Here is a 19882-nt window from a genome sequence, read left to right as displayed (position 1 = left end):
TTCACTCTTTCTCTATTCGATTGGACCTGCCATCAGCCTGCCCTAAAATACTTCAGATATTTTCATACGATCTAGGATTCCTATCTGGGATGCCTTGCTGGTGACGCACTTGCTCCCTGGCTGCATTCTCAGTGAACTGTCTGAGGAAGTCTCTGAATTTTTAACAGATATGGAGCACCCAAGGCCTGAGTCTCTTTGTTCTGGGCCCAGTTTGGCAGCTTCACAAGGGGTTTGAGCCTTTCCATACCTAACTGAGAAATGGTTCCCAGGCATAGGTCACCAGATACATCTGGGGAAGTAGAAGTAAGTCTTTCTATATCAAGACTTGAGAACAATGAGCTATGGGCATCCTGTTTCCAGACTAGAATAGGATCCTTGGTTCAGGCAGGTGGACTTCTAGGATGCAGCAGAACATACAGAAGAAGAATTTTAGTTAGGCTCTAAGGCTGAGAAAGCTCCTCAGCTCAACCAGAAAGGACTGCTGAGGATTACTTGGCATATATTTCTTATGCTTTTAAAAATAATCTTACGGTTTTTGAACTGTCTTTCAAATCCATTTGCAGTAAGAACTATTCAGCTTGAGTTCTACAAGTGCCCAGGCACTCACCTCATATAAAGTACGGTACCATAGGTTTTAAAACCTTCAAAGTTCTTCATTAACCCTTTCCTGCCCAATTCCTCCCCAGCAAAGAACAAGCTGCTCTAAGGTGGCTCCAGATGGCAAGGGTCTGGGTGATAGCTTATGACTCTCCCTGGGTCTTCTAGGTTACCTGTTCTAGAAAACTCAACTTCTGCAGGCGACACTTCCCACCCTCACCATATGGTATCTGTGGTGCCCAGCCGTTACCCTCGCTGGTTCACGCTTGGACACTTGGAATCACAGCAGTGTGAACTGGCCTCCACCATGCTGACTGCTGCCAAAGGTGAGCATAGAAAGACCTAAGGCTCCAGCACCCCCAGTATGCCTGCCCAGAGAAGCTATCTGTCCTCCCCTAAGCACTTATAGTGACAGGGATCCTCACTTTGATTACTGCTATTAGAATGAACACCTGAGTCCAAGCCAAAGTTTTGCTGTAGTTACTAATTGTAGGACTCTGAGTACAGAGAATGAGATCATCTTTAAGGTAACTTCTAAATCTAACCTTCCATATGATAAAGTCACTTTACCTTTCTAAGCCTCTGGTTTAAAAATCTGTAAAATGGGGGGCTTCCCTGGTGGCGCAGTGGTTGAGAGTCCGCCTGCCGATGCAGGGGACACGGGTTCGTGCCCCGGTCTGGGAAGATCCCACATGCCGCGGAGCAGTTGGGCCCGTGAGCCATGGCCGCTGAGCCTGCACGTCCGGAGCCTGTGCTCCGCAATGGGAGAGGCCACAACAGTGAGAGGCCCGCTTACCGCAAAAAAAAAAAAAAAAAATCTATGAAATGAGGATCATTGTCAATGACCTGTCAGCTTCCCAGGGCCATTGGAAGATCTACTGAAGTGATGGAGCTCCAGATCTCTTTACAGATATGAGAGTTTATGATTTTTCTAGGGCCCCTGGTCAAAAGATAAGCAGTCCAGAGTGACTCAGGCTTTTAAGCTCACATACTCCATGTTAGTTATGTAGGTTTTATCACAAAGAAAAGTGAAAATAAGCCCCTGAGAAGTTATAATAAAATACTAGCTACCATGGACTATGAATATTTTTCCGATACTAGGAAACATGAGTTTTTTAAAGCACTTTTTAAATTTAAAATTACTTTATGTTGTGTCTTATTGCAAAAAAAAAGCATGCTCATTGTAGAAAAGATAAAAGATACAGATAAATCAATATAAAAATGATCAAAAAACCAATACAAAAATTGAACAAAATATGATCAGTCAGTTTACAGAAAAGAAGATACAGATGACTTTTAAACAATTAAAATGCCTGGCCTCACTGGAGAAATACAAATTAAAATTACCCTGAGATAACATTTTTCACAAATCTTATTGGCAAAAGTAATAAATTTGACAATAGTCATCCATGTCAGAAGTGGGGGTGGCAATGGCCTGGCATGGAGTGTCAGATTCCAAGCAGGATAAGGATGACTGCAAATCCAGGATGCTCAATGACCTCAAGCACAAGAAATATGGAGAAAATTATACCAAGGCACATCATAATCAAATTGCTTAAAACCAGTGATAAAAGGGAAAATCTTACTTAAAAGCAACTAGAGGGAAAAAATACACATTACATAAAAAGAACAAAAGATAAATATGAGGGCAGGTTTCTCATTAGAGGCAGAGTAAGCCAGAAGACAGTGGAGAAAAATCTTTAAAGTACTTTTTAAAAAAACTTTTGACCTAGAATTCTATACCAGTGAAAATATCTTTCAAAAACAAAGGTGAAATAAAAATCTTTTCCAGACAACCACAGTTGAATTAGAAATCAATAATAAAAAGATATATGGAAAATCCACCGAAGTTTTGGAAATTAAACCACACACTTCCATATAACTCATTGGACAAAGGGAAAATAACACAAGAAAATTAGAAAATATTTTAAACTGAATGAAAAAGCACAACATATAAAAATGTGTGGATTGGATCTAAAGCTTTACTTAGCAGGAAATTTTTAGCACTTAATACCTATATTTGAAAAGAAGAAAGGTTTCAAATCAGTGATTCCCAGATTCTGCCTTAAGAAGCCAGAAAAGGAAGAGCAAATGAAACCTAAATTAAGCAAAAGAAAAGAAATAATAGAGATTAGAACAGAAATCAATGAAATAAACTATAGAAAAACAGACAAAATCAATGAGACAAAAAGCTGTTTCTTTGAAAAGATAAATAAAATTGAAATCTTTGTCCAGACTGATCAAGAAAAAATGAGAAGACAAAAATTACCAATATCAAGAATGGGAAAAGTGACATCACAACAAATTCTAAAGGCATTAAAATGTTAATAAGGGAATATTATGAATAACTTTATGCTAATAAATTAAACAACATAATGAAGTAGACTAATTTCTTCATAGACACAAACTACCAAAGTTCACTCAAAAATAAATAAGAATTAGCTAGGTATATACCCAAAAGAATTGAAAACATGGACTTAAACAGATTATTTGTACACCAATATTAATAGCAGCACTATTCACAGTAGCCAAAAGTTGGAAATAACTCAAGTATCCATGAACAGGTGAATGGATAAACAAATGGAGTATATGCACACAACGGAATATTATTTAGCCATAAAAAGGAATGAAATTCTGATATATGCTACAACATGGGTGAGCCTTGAAAACATTATGCTAAGTGAAATAAACCAGACACAAAAAGACAAACATTGTATGATTCCACTTATATGAGTTACCTAGAATAGCCACAGTGAAGAAATAGCAATAGATGCTAAGCTAGTGGTTGAACATTTGATGAGGAACAGGATATTTACATAGTTTCAAAGTATCTCTCTACAAATTTGGGATGATGAGAAAGTTCTGGAAATAGTGGTGATGGTTGCACAACAATGTGAATGTCTTTAATGTCACTGAATTGTACCCTTAAATGGTTAAAATGGTAAATTTTATTATGTATATTTTACCACAGTAAAAAGAAAAGAATTTCAAAGAAATTGAATTGGTAGTTAAAAACCTTTGAAAGAAAAGAAAGAAAATCCAGGACTAAATGGTAAATTCTACCAAACATTTAAGGAAAACATAACAATTCTGTATAAACTCTTGCAGAAAATTGAAAAGGAGGAAGTATTTCCCAGCTCAGTCTATAAAATCAGCATTATCCTGACACCAAAATCAGAAAAAAACTATTATACAAAAGAAAACTCAGAATAATATCTCTCATGAGCATAGGTGCAAAAATTCTTAATGAAAATTGTAACAGATTGAATGCAATAATGTATAAAAAAGGATAATATATTGTAATAAGTAGGGTTTACCCCCAAGAATGCAAGGCTGGTTTAACATTCAAAAATCAATCACTGTATTTCACCATACTAATAGATTAAAAAAGAATACCCATATGATCATCTCAGTAATATGGAAAAAGAACCTGATAAAATCCAACATTTATTCCTAATAAAAACAATTAAAACCTCAACAAACTAGGAATAGAAGGGAACTTCTTCAACATGATAAAGGGCATCTATGATACAGCTACCCTTATACTTAATGGTAAAAGACTGAATGTTTTCTTCGTAACATCAAGAACAAGGCAAAGATGTTTACTTTCACCTCTTCTATTTCAATATCATACCGATGATTTTAGCCAGTACAATAAAACACTAAAAAGAAGTAAAAGCTATCCAGATTAGAAAGGAAGAAGTAAAACTGTCTTTATTCTCTGATGACATTGATTGTCTATGTAGAAAATCCTGTGGAGTCTACAAAAAGCTATTAGAACTAATAATAGATTTAGCAATGTTTCAGGCTACAAGATCAATATACAAAAAATCAATGGTATTTCAGTATACCAGCAACAAACAATCAGAAACTGAAATTTTTTTAATTATCATTATAACATCAAGAAAACATGAAATACTTGAGAATAAACCTAGCAAAATATGTACAAGAAAATCATACAATGAAGATCGTAAAACATTGCCGAGAGAAATTAAAGAAAACCTAAATAAATGGGACATACTGCACTCATGGATTGGAAGACAGTATTATTAAGATGTTGATTCTCTACAATTTGATATATAGATTCAGTGCTATCCTAATAGGCTTTTTGGAGTAGAAATCGATAATCTGATTCTGAAATTCGTATGGAAATTCAAAGGACCTAGAGTAGCCAGAAACAACTTTGTGAAAGAAAAATAAAGTGGGACGACTAACACCACCTGATTTCAAGACTTATTATAAAGCTGTAGTAATCAGCAAAGGGTTATTGGTGTAAAGATACACAAATAGATCACTGAAAGAAAATAGAGTCCCAATACAGATCCACATATATGTGGCCAATCTATTTCAGTAAAGGGGCAAAACCAATTCAGTTGAAGAATATGAAGGTCTTTCAACAAGTGGTGAAACATATACAAAAATTAGCTCATGATGGATCAAGGACCTAAATGTAAAAGCTAAAACTATAAAACTTTTAGAAGAAAACACAGGACAAAATCATTTTCATTTTTAGTTAGGCAAAGATTTCTTAAATACAACACTAAAAGCACAATCCATAAGAGAAAAAAATTGATAAATTGGACTTACCAAATTAAGAACTTCTGCTCTGTGAAAGTTACTATTGAGAATGAAAAGATAAGCCACAGAGGGGGAGAAATATTTGCAAATCACATATTTCATAAAGGACTTGCATCCAGAATATGTAAAGAACTCTCAAAACTCAATAATAAGAAAATGAACAACCCATTTTTTTAAATGGAAAAATATCTGAACAGACACTCCACCAAAGAAGATATTCTGCTGGGAAGTAAGCACATGAACATGCTCAATATCATTAGTCCTTAGGGAAATGCAAATTAAAACCACAATAAGAGAAAGGCTAAAATTTAAAAAACAAAAAGCAGCTGTAGTGAAGACTGTAGGAAAGACTGGCAAGGATGAAGAGCAACTGGAGCTCTTGTACATTGCAGGTAGAAACGTAAGTTGTACAACCACTTTGGTAAACCATTTGGCAGTTTCTTAAAAAGTTAAATAGACACCTATGCATATGATCCTTCCATTCCACTCATAGGTATTACCCAAAAGAAATGAAAGCACATATCCATACAAAGACTTCAACATGAACGTTCATAGTAGCTTTATTTTTAACCAAAAACTGGAAACAATCTAAATATCCATCAGCAGGTGAATGCATAAAAACTGTGATATAACCATACAGTAGAATACTACTCAGTAATGAAAAGGAACGAACTAGTAATACATACTACAACATGGATGAATCTCAAAATAATTATGCTGAGTGAAAGAAGCCAGACCAAAGAAAAAACAGTGCCTATTGTATTATTCCATTTGTGTAAAATTCTAGAAATGCACACTATAGTGACAGAAAGATGATCAGCAGTTTCCTGAGAATGGGAGCTGGGACAGGTTAGGATGGAAGGGAAGAAGGAATTACTAAGGGTCCCAAGGAAACTTTGGGGCAATGGATATGTCATCAGTAACGGGTCAAGTCACAATCATATATTACCTAACAGGAAGGAATAAGAATTCAGTATCACTTCTTTTATATTACACCAAAAATACAAACCTTCATCTAATCATAAGGAAACATTAGGCATACCCATATTGAAGGACATTCTACAAAATAACCAGTCTAATCTGCAAAGGTGTCAAGGTTATGAATGTCAAGGGAAGACTCAGGAATTTTTCCAAATTGTCAAAGACTGAAGAGACATGACAAACTAAAGATAACACACGATCTTGTATAAAATCTTTATATTTGTTTATACAAGATCACGTGTTGCATTAAGTTTGTCATGTCTCCTTTGGTGGTAGTAATACATCAATATACATTTCCTGATTTTGATAGTTATGTGGCAGGTATGTAGAAGAGTGTCCTTGTTTGCCAGAAATAGACTGCAGAGTCCAAGGAGTGATTGTGTATCAAATCAGTTACTTTCAGATGGTTCGGGGGCAAGAAAATTATGATGCTTGTAGTATTCTTGAAACTTCTCTTTGAGTTTTAAATTATTTCCAAATAAAAGAAAACATTTTGATAAAACATTGTGTTTGCAAAGGTGTAGAGTGGGAGTATAGATTGATAATCCTTTGTAGAGGGCAGTTTGGCATATCTATCAAAATTACAATGTACATGTCCTTTGACCCAGCAATTTCACTTCCAGGATTTTATCTTACAAATATATTTATACAAATGTGAAATGGTATTTGTACAAAGTTATTCACTCCAACATTGTTTGCAACTGCAAAATACTTGAAACATTCTAAATAGCCATCAATAGGAGACTGATTAAATATATTACTTTAGCTCCAAAATCTCTTAACATGGAATTCCCAAACCTGAAAAACTTTAAAAATCCAAACTTTTTTCTAAGTTGACAGCAAAACCTGGCCTCAGCTGATATGAGGCATTAGTTGCTTCTCAGCACTCTTACCAGTCACAGACGTCTCTGCTGTTCACTAATATTGTTTGCCTTTTTCGTTTAGATGGTTGTTATTTTGTCAGTTTGAGTTTAATTGCCCTGTAAAAAATGCCCAGAAAATTGAAGATACTCCTGTGGGTAAGAATAAGAAGCAAAGGAAGCATCTGTCATTAACAATAGCACAGAAAATAGAGTTAGTGCAAAGTTTGATCAGGTATGTCTATGAGACATCTTACTAAAGAATAAGGTATGGGAATTAACACCACATATGACTTGAAATAATAGAAGGACAAAGAGTTGAAGTTTTACAGGGACAACAATGACCAGAACTAATGAAGCATAGAAATGTTTCAGACGGCAAAAAATGAAGATATTGACACAACCATGATTGAATGGATTCAACAATGAAGCAATGTGAATATGCCACTGACTGGTTTGTTGTTCATGAAACAAGCTAGATTATGCCATGGAAGACTGAACCTTTATGGTGAGTATAGAATATCAGAAGATTGGCTGCATGGGACTTCCCTGGCTGTCCAGTGGCTAAGACTCCGCATTGCCAATGCAGGGGGGCCAGGTTTGATCCCTGGTCAGGGAACTAGATCCCACATGCAGCCACTAAAGATCCCGCATGCTGCAACAAAGATCCCTCATGCCGCAACTAAGACCCAGTGCAGCCAAATACGTAAATAATTTTTTTTTTTCTAAAAGAAAAGGATATTGGCTGCAGAAGTTTCAGAAGCATCACGGTATAAAATATCTGGACAACTATGATGAAATAGCTTCTTTTCATGAAGAAGATGAAAATTATATTGACAGTTTGTTAAGGTAATTTTTAATGAAAACCTTAGTCTCAAACATGTATATACGGTGGATGAAACAGCTTTGTTCTGTTTTCTTAAAAAAAAATAATTAACAATGATTGATGAGCAAACAAGAGGTTTTAAGGACTCTAAGCACAGGTTGAAAGTTCTGGGATGTGCCAATGCAGCAGACAGGTAAAGCTAGAAAAAGCCAACATCCACAATGGTTCAAAGTCATTCAGGGAATTCCCTGGCAGTCCAGTGGTTAGGACTCCGTGCTTTCATTGCCATGGGCCCAGGTTCGATCCCTGGTCAGGGAACTAAGATCACACAAGCTGTGCGACACAGCCAAAAAAAAAAAAATTGTTCACGATTTATTTATTAGTATATAAGTATATAAACAAAAAAGCATGGGTAATCAAAGAGATAATTTCTACCTGGCTTAATAATCTGTACCAATAGCATGAGCTTATTGCACGCAAGCTGGAATGGAAGAAAACTATACTCATTCCTGGACCACTGTTCCACACACATGCCTCATGAACTTCTTGTGACCAAGAAATTTTACTCCCAGGGAAGAGCAAATATAAATATTTATTTGTTTTCATACTAGATACTTGCAGCAGGTAACTCCCAAGTCTTTCTAAGAGAGTTAGTGTAGAAACTTGTTCAGGTATACCTTAATTATGCCATTTACACAGTTGCTGATACTTGATACATATTTTGCAGAGACTTTGGCTTTTAAAGTGAAGTTGTATATGAAGATATCGAAGGGTTTTGTGTCACTAATGAGAAGATATATAGTGTCATTACTTAAGCTAAAAGTCTAAAGTCACCAACCTTGCTACTCAAAGTGTGGTCAGCGGACAAGCAGCATAAACATGACTTGCAGGACTTCCCTGGTGGCGCAGTGGTTAAGAATCCACCTGCCAATGCAGGGGACACGGGTTCGAGCCGTGGTCCGGGAAGATCCCACATGCCGCGGAGCAATGAAGCCCGTGTGCCACAAGTACTGAGCCTGCGCTCTAGAGCCCGTGAGCCACAACTGCTGAGCCCGTTTGCCACAGCTACTGAAGCCCGTGCACCTAGAGTCTGTGCTCTGCAACAAGAGAAGCCCCTACAATGAGAAGCCCGCACACCGCAACGAAGAGTAGCCCCCATTCGCCACAACTAGAGAAAGCCTGTGCACAGCAACAAAGACCAAACACAGCCTAAATAAATAAATAAATAAAACATGACTTGGAGGGGCTTCCCTTGTGGCACAATGGTTAAGAATCCACCTGCCAGTGCCGGGAACACGGGTTCAATCCCTGGTCCGGGGAGATAACCACATGCCTCAGAGCAACTAAGCCCATGCGCTGCAACTACTGAAGCCCGTGCATTCTAGCGCCCACATGCCACAACTCCTGAGCCCGTGTGCTGCAACTACTGAAACCCATGCGCCTAGAACCCACGCTCCGCAACAAGAGAAGCCACTGCAATGAGAAGCCTGCGCACAGCAACAAAGAGTAGCCCCCGGTCGCTGCAACTAGAGAAAGCCCGTGTGCAGCAACAAAGACCCAATACAGCCAAAAACAAAAACAAACATGACTTGGAAGCTTGTTAGAAATGCAAATTCCCAGACCCAACTAACTCTAGACCTACTGAATCAAAATCTCTGTGGGTATAGCCCAAGAATCTTATGCTTTAAAAAATTCTTCAGATGACTTTTATGCCAACTAAGGTTGTAGAAGCACTGAGTTAGAACAAGCTGACATCAAAAAAATACTGAATATTATAAGTTAAATACCTGTTGTACATTCATTGCAAGATAGAAAAATTGCTAAAATAGTGTTAACCCAAATAAGCATGAGGCTAGTAATGATGACAATGATGATATGTAACACAGATGAAAAATAATCTCCATAGACAGTATGGGGGAAATGTATGAGCAGTTAATTGGCCTTGAATAACATGCATTTATCAGTGAAAAAGGGATTATTGCTGCTTACTTAATTGGAAGAGACTGCTTATATAGAAATCTATGTTAATGAGACACATTATCCTAGAAGTACACCTTTTTGAAGGCCATCTATTGTAGCTGCTTCATCATTAATCTCTATCCTGGCCCATCATTAAATATCCAACTCTAATCTTTGGTGACAGTAATAGCAGTGCAGATGAAGACTTTTGTCCAAGATCCTCAAGAAACCAGATGGAAGAAGTATTTACTGTATGCATATGTACAGATACTTAGCTTGGTTTGAGGTTTTATTGAATGTTTTCCTTAGAAATAAAAGAGTACCAAGTATTTATGGTCTGTATCACACTATTTCATTCATCAGTTTGTTACTGTATCAAAAAACTACAATACTAGTTTTGCTATTTATCCTACCTAGTGTGAATATTCATACTTTCACTGCACAAATAGTAATGTGTTTAATTATGGGATGCTGCCTCAGACCTCCTGTATTATATATAATATACGCACAAATTATCTGTATATAACTTTAAAAATAATGAATTCCAAATGCATTCCACACCCAGAGGTTTTGAATAAGCAGCTGTGGACCTATACGTACATAAATGGGATACTGTGCAGCCATTTAAAAGAACAAGAATCTCTTTATGTACTGATGTGGAATAATCTCTAAGATATACTGATATGTAGGGAAAAAATGACATGTAAATCTGTATATACTATGCTACCATTTGTGGATTTTTTTTAAAGGAGAGGAAACAAAGTATTTTCTTGTTATGCATAGAATATCCTGGAAGGTAAAACAAAAACTATTGGTTGTGTACCGAGTTAGAATTGGATGAATGTGGGTCAGAGGTAAGGGGGAGAAAGAATTTTTCATTATTTACCTTTTGTATCTTTTCAACATTGAACCATGTGAATATTTCCAAAATTTTAAATTATAAATGTAAAAAGAAACATCTCAAATTGAAATTAAAAAAGAATGGGGGTGGGGGAACCCAGAACAGAATATCTGAGAACTGTAAGACAATTACAAAAGATATATTTTCGGTTGGCCAAATAAGATGTTATGGAAACTTTTTGACCAACCCAATAACATATGCAGTATATTCTGCGATACCCGAAGGAGAAGAAAGAAAAGAGCAAAGGAAATATTTGAAGTAATAATAGCTGAGAATTTTCCAAAATTAGTGACAGAAACCAGAACACAGATCCAGGAAGATCAGAGAACACCAAGTAGGATGAATACCAAAAAGTTTTCTCCTAGCCATGTCCTATTCAAACTGCAGAAAATCAAAAACCAGGAGAAAATCTTGAAAGAAGACAGAGAACAAGACAACCTTACCTATAGAGAAACAAGGATAAGAATTACATCAACTTCACTTTATAAACCATGCAAGCAAGAGGGAGTGAAGTGAAATATTTAAAATGTTGCAAGAAAAACCACCAACCTAGAATTCAGTATCCAGATAAATTAGCCTTCAAAAGTAAAGGAGAAATAAAGACTGTCTCAAACAAAGGCTGTAGACAATAAATTGCAAGAAATCCTTCATAGGGAAGAAAAATGATAGAGCTGAAACTCAAATCTTTGTGAAGAAAGGAAGAGTGTTAGAGAAGGAATAAATAAAGGTAAAATAAATCCTTTGGCTTTTTAAAAAAATTCTTAATTGAACTAATAGATAACTGCTTGTTCAAAATAATAATAGCAATGTATTGGGTTACTATAGCTTAAAGATAAATGAAAGCAGTGATGTTATAGACAGAGGGAAGAATTGGGAATACTATTATAAGTTACCTTATGAACTGGTATAGTTATTTGAAAATGGACTTAGATTAGTTGTAAATGTATACTGCCACTCTAGGGCAAACACTAAAGTAATTTTTTGAAGAAATAGAATTGTGAGAAGAGAAAATTGAATTATGTAAAATGCTCAGTTTAAAACAGAGAAGGCAGAAAAGAGGAAAGTTTTTTTTTTAAAAAAAAAAGAAAAACAAATGCAGTGAATAAAAAACAGTTACAAATATGGTAGATATTAATCCAAATATATCAGTAATCATTTAAAATGGTCTAAATACACCAATTAAAAGACAGATTGGAGAACTTACATAGTAAAAATTATTTCAGTTTTCTTGATTTATTGTAAGTTTCTTTGTGGTAATAATCCCTCTCAGCATATTTTAATGACATATACAGTGACTAATCAACAAACACTAGTCTATAATAGAAACGATGGTTGACCTACTGCATTTACATGGCTATCTGTAGGAATGCTTATGAAGTACTTATCACCAATGCCACTTGCTAGCAATTACTCAATTTTCCATGTCAGCATAATTTTAATAAATTTTGTATCCCAAAAGAGAATGATTGCTTCCTCCCCCAAGAATTTACAGTAGAATTTTTTGCCTTCTTGTTTATGGGGGAAAAAAATAAAAGGAAATTTTGAGATTAGAAGAAAAAAAAGACTGGAAAAGAAAAAGTTAATTCCCTGGTGGTCTGGTGGTTAGGACTCCATGCTTCCACTGCAGGGGGCCCAGGTTTGATCCCTGGTTAGGGAACTAAGATCCTGCAAGCCACATGGTTCGGCCGGGTGGGAAAAAAAACCAGACAGACTGACAGTGGATTTAAAAAAAAAAAAAGAAAAAAAAAGACCCAACTATATGTTGTCTACAAGAAACCCAGTTTAAATGTAAAGACACAGATAGAGTGAAAGTAAAGGGAAGGGATCGATGACCTGAATATAAGAGCTAAAGTCATAAATTTCATAAGAGAAAACATAGGAGTAAATCTTCATGACCTTGGATATGGCAATAGAGTCTTAGATTATGATACCAAAAGCATGAGCAGCAAAAGAAAAGAATAAATTGGACCTCATCAAAGTTAAAAACTTTTGTTCAGGGGGCTTCCCTGGTGGCGCAGTGGTTGAGAATCTGCCTGCTAATGCAGGGGACACGGGTTCGAGCCCTGGTCTGGGAGGATCCCACATGCCGTGGAGCAGCTAGGCCCGTGAGCCACAACTACTGAGCCTGCGCGTCTGGAGCCTGTGCTCCGCAACAAGAGAGGCCCGCGCACTGCGATGAAGAGTGGCCCCCGTTTGCCACAGCTGGAGAAAGTCCTCGCACAGAAACGAAGACCCAACACAGCAAAAATAAATAAATTAATTAATTAATTAAACCACATTAGAGAATGGCTGAAAACACTTAAAAAAAAAAAAAACTTTTGTTCATCAAAGGACATTATCAAGAAAGTGAAAAGACAACTTAAAGGATGGAAGAAAATATTTATAAATTGTATATCCGATAAGGGCTTAACATACAGAATATGTAAAGAACTACAACTCAACAACAAAACGATAAACAACTGAATTTAAAGTGGGCAAAAGACTTGAAGAGATAGTTCTCCAGAGAAGATACACAAATGGCTTATAAGCACATGAAAAAAAACCTCAACATCATTAGTCATTAGGGAAATGCAAATCAAGACCACAATGAGATACCACTTCACACCCACTAGAATGGCGTTTCTTTGGCCATTCTTAGTGGGATCTTAGTTCCCGAAGGACTGAACCCAGGTCCCCCTGCAGTGAAGCGTGGAGTCCTATGGTGAGGATGTGGAGAAATTGAAATCCTTTTACATTGCTGGTGGGAATGTAAAGTGATTCAGCTGCTGTGGAAAATAGTGTGATGATTCCTGAAATTTTTAAATAGAATTAACATATGATCTAATAATTCCACTCCTGGGTATATGCCCAAAAGAATTGAAAACAAGGACTCAAAACAGGTACTTTATATGCCAGTGTTCATTGCAGCATTATTCACAATAGCCAAAAGTTGGAAACAACCCAAGTGTCCATCAGCATATGAATGGATAAACAAAATATAGCATATATATACAATGGAATATTATTATTAAGTCATTAAAAAGAAATGTTCTGATAACATGCTACAACATGGGGTAACCTTGAAGACATTATGCTAAGTGAAATAATTCAGACACAAAACAAATAATTATTGTATGATTCCACATATAGGTCTAGGATAGACAAATTAATAAAGATAGAGAGTAGAAGTTACCAGGGGCTAAAGGGAGAAACAATGGTGAGTTACTGCTTAATGAGTACAGAGTTTCTGTTTAAGATGATAAAAATATTTTGGAAATAGATGGTGCTGGTATTTATACAATGAATGATATTTCACAATGGTGAATATGATTAACACCACTCAGCTGTACACTTTAAAATAGTTAAAATAGTTATATATATATATATATTTTAACCATAGTTAATAGATAGGCAGTGTTAAAACAAGCAAATACACCCTAAGTACAAACACTGAACAGCACTGGGCTTCATTTATATCCTGTACCTTTAGGCAGATATTTAACTCTTCTGTGACTGAGTTTGTATGCTTTACCTTTCCATATATTTTGAACTAAAAACAGAGGCCAGGGCTTAAACAAATAAACCACATATATGAGGTGTTGTCAGCACTCTGGCCCCCACTTTCCATACCTTGGAGACTCACTATCAAACCAACTGCACTGAAAGCAGGAAGAGACTGGAAAAGATATTCTCTCAGGAAAGCATGCATACTAGTTGAGGCAGTTTGTTATTTTCATCTTAAAAACTGTTTCTTAACCACAGTCAGATCCCTTCAACAACAACTAAGTAAAGTATGGAGAAAGGTATACAATATTAACACAAATCAAGAGAAAGCTGGAATGCCTATGTTAATCAAGCAAAGCAGACTTCAGTACATGGGAAATTATTAGGGATAAAGAGGGGCACTACAGGGTTTCCCTGGTGGTGCAGTGGTTAAGAATCCACCTGCCAACGCAGGGGACACGGGTTCGAGCCCTGGTCCGGGAAGATCCCACATGCCGCGGAGCAGCTAAGCCTGTGCGCCACAACTACTGAAGCCCGTGTGCCTAGAGTCCATGCTCCACAACAAGAGAAGCCACCGCAATGAGAAGCCCGCACACCGCAACGAAGAGTTGCCCCCACTCGCTGCAACTAGAGAAAGCCCATGCACAGCAACGAAGACCCAACGCAGCCAAAAATTAATTGATTAATTAATTAATTTTTAAAAAGAGGGGCATTACATAGTGATAAAGGGGTCAGTTCTCCAAGAAATCATAATAATCCTTAACGTATATGCATCTAACAATAAAGCATCAAAATATATGAGGCAAAAAACTGACAGAGGGCTTCCCTGGTGGCGCAGTGGTTGGGAGTCCGCCTGCCGATGCGGGGGATACGGGTTCGTGCCCCAGTCCGGGAAGATCCCACATGCTGCGGAGCGGCTAGGCCTGTGAGCCATGGCCGCTGAGCCTGCGCATCCGGAGCCTGTGCTCCGCGATGGGAGAGTCCGCGGCGGTGAGACGCCCGCATACCGAAAAAAAAAAAAAAACTGATAGAACTGCAAGGAGAGATGGACAAATCCACTGAGAATTCACAATACCTCTATCAGTAATTGGTAGATCAGGCAGGCAGAAAATCAGTAAGGTATACTTGAACTGAACAGCACCATCAATTAACTGGATCTAATTAACATTGGTAAAATACTTCCTCAAACAACAATAGAATACACATTCTTTTCAAGCTCACATGGAATGTTCACCAAGATAGACCACATTCTGGACCATAAAACACACCTCAATACATTTAAAAGAATAGAAATCATACAAAGTATACTCTCAGGTCACAGTGGAATTAAACTAGAAATTAAGAACAGGAGGATAACTGAAAAAACTCCCCCAAAATATGGAGTTTAAACAACACACTTCTAAGTAACACATGGATCAAGATGACGTCTTGAGAAATTTTTAAATATTTTGAACTAAATGAAAGTTAAAACGCAACTAATCAGAAATGTAGGATGCAATGAAAGCAGTGCTTGGAGGGAAATTTTATAGCGTTAAATGCAAATGTTAGAAAAGGAATATTTGCAACCAATAATCTATTACCTCACACCTGTTAGAATGGCTATTATCAAAAAGATAAGAGATGTGGAGTGCACTGTTGGTGGGAATGTAAATTGGTATAGCCACTCTGGAAAACAGTACAGAGGTTTCTCAAAAAATTAAAAAATAGAAATACCATGTATGGTCCAGCAATCCCACATCTGGGCATATATCCAAAGGAAATGAAATCACTATCTCAAAGAGATATCTGCACTCCCATGTTAATTGCATTGCAGCATTATTCACAATAGCCAAGATTTGGAAACAATGTAAGTGTCTGTTGACAGATGAAAGGATAAAGAAAATGTAGTATATATACAGACATGTACATACACAATGGAATATTATTCAAACATAAAAAGGAAAGCCAGTCATTTGCAACTTTGAGGGCATTATGCTAAGTGAAATAAGTCAGAGAAAGACAAATGTATGATTTCACATATGTGAGAATCTAAAAAAAGCTGAACTATAGAAACAGAGAGTAGATTGGTGGTTGACAGGGGGTAGGGGGTGGGAGAAATGGGGTGATGTTGGTCAAAGGATACAGACATCCAGTTATATGAATAAGTTCCAGGGATCTAATATGGTAACTATAGTTAACATGGTGACTATAGTTAACTGTATTATATACTTGAAATTTGCTAAAAGAGTAGATCTTAAATGTTCTTGCCTCAATGAAAAAAAAGAAAAAGGTAACTGTAAGGTGATGAATATGTTAACTAACCTTATCGTGGTAATCATTTGCAATAAATATATCAAGTCACATTATACACCTTAAACTAAAACAATATGTCAATTATGTCTCAATAAAGGTGAGGGGGAGTAAAATAAAATAAGCTTCCACCTTAGAAAGCTAGAGAAAGAAGAGCAAAGCTGGAAGAAAAAAAAAAAAAGATAATAAAAAAATTAAAGCAGAAGTCATGAAACTGAAAATAGGAAAACATGAGAAAATCAAAGAAAGCGAAAGCTGGTTCTTTCTAAAGATCAATAAAACTGATAAACCTCTAGCCAGGCTAGCCAAAAAACAAAAACAAACAAATAAAAAAAGATGACATAAATTACTAATATCTTAAATGAAAAGAGGGGCCATCATTATTGATCCATGGATGTTAAAAGGATAATGAAGGAATATTATGAAAAACAGTATTCTCTAAAATTTGATATCTTAGATGATGAAACGGACCAATTCCTTGAAAAACACAATCTACCAAAACTCACACATGGAGAAATAAATAATAAATAAATAAATCTAGGCCTACATCTGTTAAAGAAGTTGAATCAGTAATCTTCCAAACAGAAAGCACTTGGCCCAGATGATTTCACTGGTGAGTTCTATCAAATACTTGAAAAAAATGATACCAACTCTCTGTAGTCTCTTCCAGAAAACAGAAGCAGAGAGAACACTTCCTAACTCATCCTACGAGGCCAGCATTACCTAATACCAAAACCAGATAAAGACAGTACAAAAAAGGAGAACTACATACCAATATCACTCATGGGCATAAATGCAAAAAATCCTCAACAAAATATTAGCAAACTGAATCCAACAAAGTGTGAAAAGAATTATACACCATGACCAAGTGGGATTTATTCCAGGAATGCAAGGCTGATTCAGCACTTGAAAATCAATTAATGTAATCCATTACATCCACAGGCTAAAGAAGAAAGATCATATGATTATACTAATAGACACAGGAAAAAAACATTAACAAAGGCCAACACCTATTCATAATTTAAAAAAAAAACAAAACAAAACCTCTCAGCAAATTAGGAATAGAAGAGAACTTATTCAACTTTATAAAGAACATCTAGAAAGAACCTCCAGCTACCATCATACTTAATGGAGAGAACATAGATGCCTTCCCCTGAAGATCAGAAATAGGACAAGAATATCACCTCTCACCACTCCCATTCAACATTATACGGGAAGTCCTAGCTAATGAAATAAGACAAGAAAGGAAAGAAAAGGTATATAGGTTGGAAAGGAAGAAATAAAACTGTCTTTGTTTGCAGATGACTTGATTGTCTATGTTAAATCCCAAAGAATCAAGAACAAACTGGAACTAATGACTGATTTTGGTAAGGTTGCAGGATACAAGGGTAATATACAAAAGTCAATTCCTTTCCTATGTACCAGCAATGAGCAGTTGGAATTTTAAGTTAAAAACCACAATACCATTTACATTAGGACCCCTCAAAAAAGTACTAAGAAAAATCTAACAGAATATGTACAAGATCTATATGAGGAAAACGATAAAACTTTGAGGAAAGAAATCAAAGAAGATCTAAATGAATAAATATTCCATGTCCATAAATAGGAAGACTCAATACTGTTATTATGTCAGTGCTTCCTAACTTGATCTATAAATTCAGTAGTACAGTCTCAACCAAAATCCTAGCATTTTATTTTGTGGATATCGATAAACTCTCTTTATATGGGAAAGCAAAAGACCTAGAATAGCCAATACAATATTGAAGAACAAAGTTGGAGAACTAACACCATCTGACTTCAAGACAATATAAAGCTACAGTAATCAAATAGTGTGGTATTGGCAAAAGAATAGACAAATAGTTCAATGGAACAGAATATAGAGCTCAGAAATAGACCCACACAAATATAGTCAACTGATCCTTGACAGAGGAGAAAAGGACAGTCTTTTGAACAAATGGTACTGGAAGAACTGTACATCCACATTTTAAAAAATGAATATAGACACTGACCTTACACCTTTCACAAAAATTAATTCAAAATGTATCAGACATAAAGGTAAAACACAAAATTATAAAACTTCTAGAAGATAACACAGGAGAAAATTTAGGTGACCTTGGGTTTGGCAATAACTTTTTTTTTGGCCACGCCGTGCAGCTTGTGGGATCTTAGTTCCAGGACCAGGGATCGAACCTGGGCCCCCCGCATTGGAAGCGTGGAGTCCTAACCACTGGACCGCCAGGGAATTCCCAGCAATAACTTTTTAGATACAACACCAAAATTACAATCCATGAAAGAAAACACTGATAAGTAGGACGTCATTAAAGTTTAAAACTTATGTGAAAAACACTGAAAAGACAAGCCACAGACTGGGAGAAAATATTTGCAAAACAATATCTGATAAAGGACTTGTATCCCAAATACACAAATAACTCTTAAAACTCAACAATAAGGAAAACAAACAACTGAATTTTAAAATGCACTAAAGACCTGAACTGATGCCTTACCAAACAAGATATATAGATGGCAAACAAGCATATAAAAAGATATTCAGCATGATATGTCATTTGGGGAATGCAAATTAAAACAAAAGCTAGAAACCACTACATACCTATTAGAACGGCTAAAATCCAAAACACTGACAACACCAAACACTAGTGAGGATGTGGAGCAGCAGGGACTCATTCATTCCTGGTGTGAATGCAAAAGGTCCAGCCACTTTGGAAGACAGTTTGGCAGTTTTTTTACAAAGCTGCACATAGTCTAACTATATGATTCAGCAGTCATGTTCCTAAGTATTTACCCAAATGAGTTGGAAACTTATGTCCACACAAAAACCAGCACACAAATGCTTATAGCAGCTTTATTTGTAATTGCCAAGAACTGGAAGCAACCAAGATGCCCTGCAGTAGGTGAATGGATAAACAAACTGAGGTAGATCCATACAATGGGATATCATTTACCAATAAAAAGAAATGAGCTACCCTTCAATAAATGGTGCTGGGAAAACTGGAGAGCTACATGTAAAAGAATGAAATTAGAACATTCTCTAACCCTATATACAAAAATAAACTCAAAATGAATCAAAGACCTAAATGTAAGACCAGAAACCATAAAACTCCTTGAAGAAAACACTCTGACATAAATCATAGCAATGTTTTTTTGGATCTGTATCCTAAAGCAAAGGAAATAAAAGCAAAAATAAACAAATGGGACCTAATTAACGCTTTTTGCACAGCAAAAGAAACCATCAACAAAATGAAAAGACTACCTACTGAATGGGAGAAAATATTTGCAAATAATATGCCCAAGAAGGGGTTAAATCCAAAATATATAAACAGCTCGTATAACCTAACATCAAAAAAACAAAACAACCTGATTAAAAGATGGGCAGAAGACCTGAACAGACAT

At 36.2% G+C, this 19882-nt stretch overlaps 1 protein-coding gene across 1 annotated transcript in view; it reads left to right on the top strand.

Annotated features, from left to right (window-relative positions):
• The window catches only part of ZSWIM5 (zinc finger SWIM-type containing 5), a 68899-nt gene that overhangs the window by 43220 nt on the left and 5797 nt on the right, over positions 1-19882 (top strand). Inside the window, exon 10 of the mRNA XM_024762922.1 lies at positions 766-923. Within this exon, the coding sequence (XP_024618690.1) occupies positions 766-923 (158 nt within the window). The remainder of the gene's footprint in view (positions 1-765; positions 924-19882) is intronic.

This window comes from Neophocaena asiaeorientalis, unplaced genomic scaffold (assembly GCF_003031525.2).
Source record: "Neophocaena asiaeorientalis asiaeorientalis breed wild unplaced genomic scaffold, Neophocaena_asiaeorientalis_V1.1 scaffold645, whole genome shotgun sequence".
Classification (NCBI taxonomy): domain Eukaryota; kingdom Metazoa; phylum Chordata; class Mammalia; order Artiodactyla; family Phocoenidae; genus Neophocaena; species Neophocaena asiaeorientalis.
The sequence above is the reverse complement of the archived record's forward strand: the minus strand, read 5'-3'. Positions and strand labels throughout refer to the sequence as shown.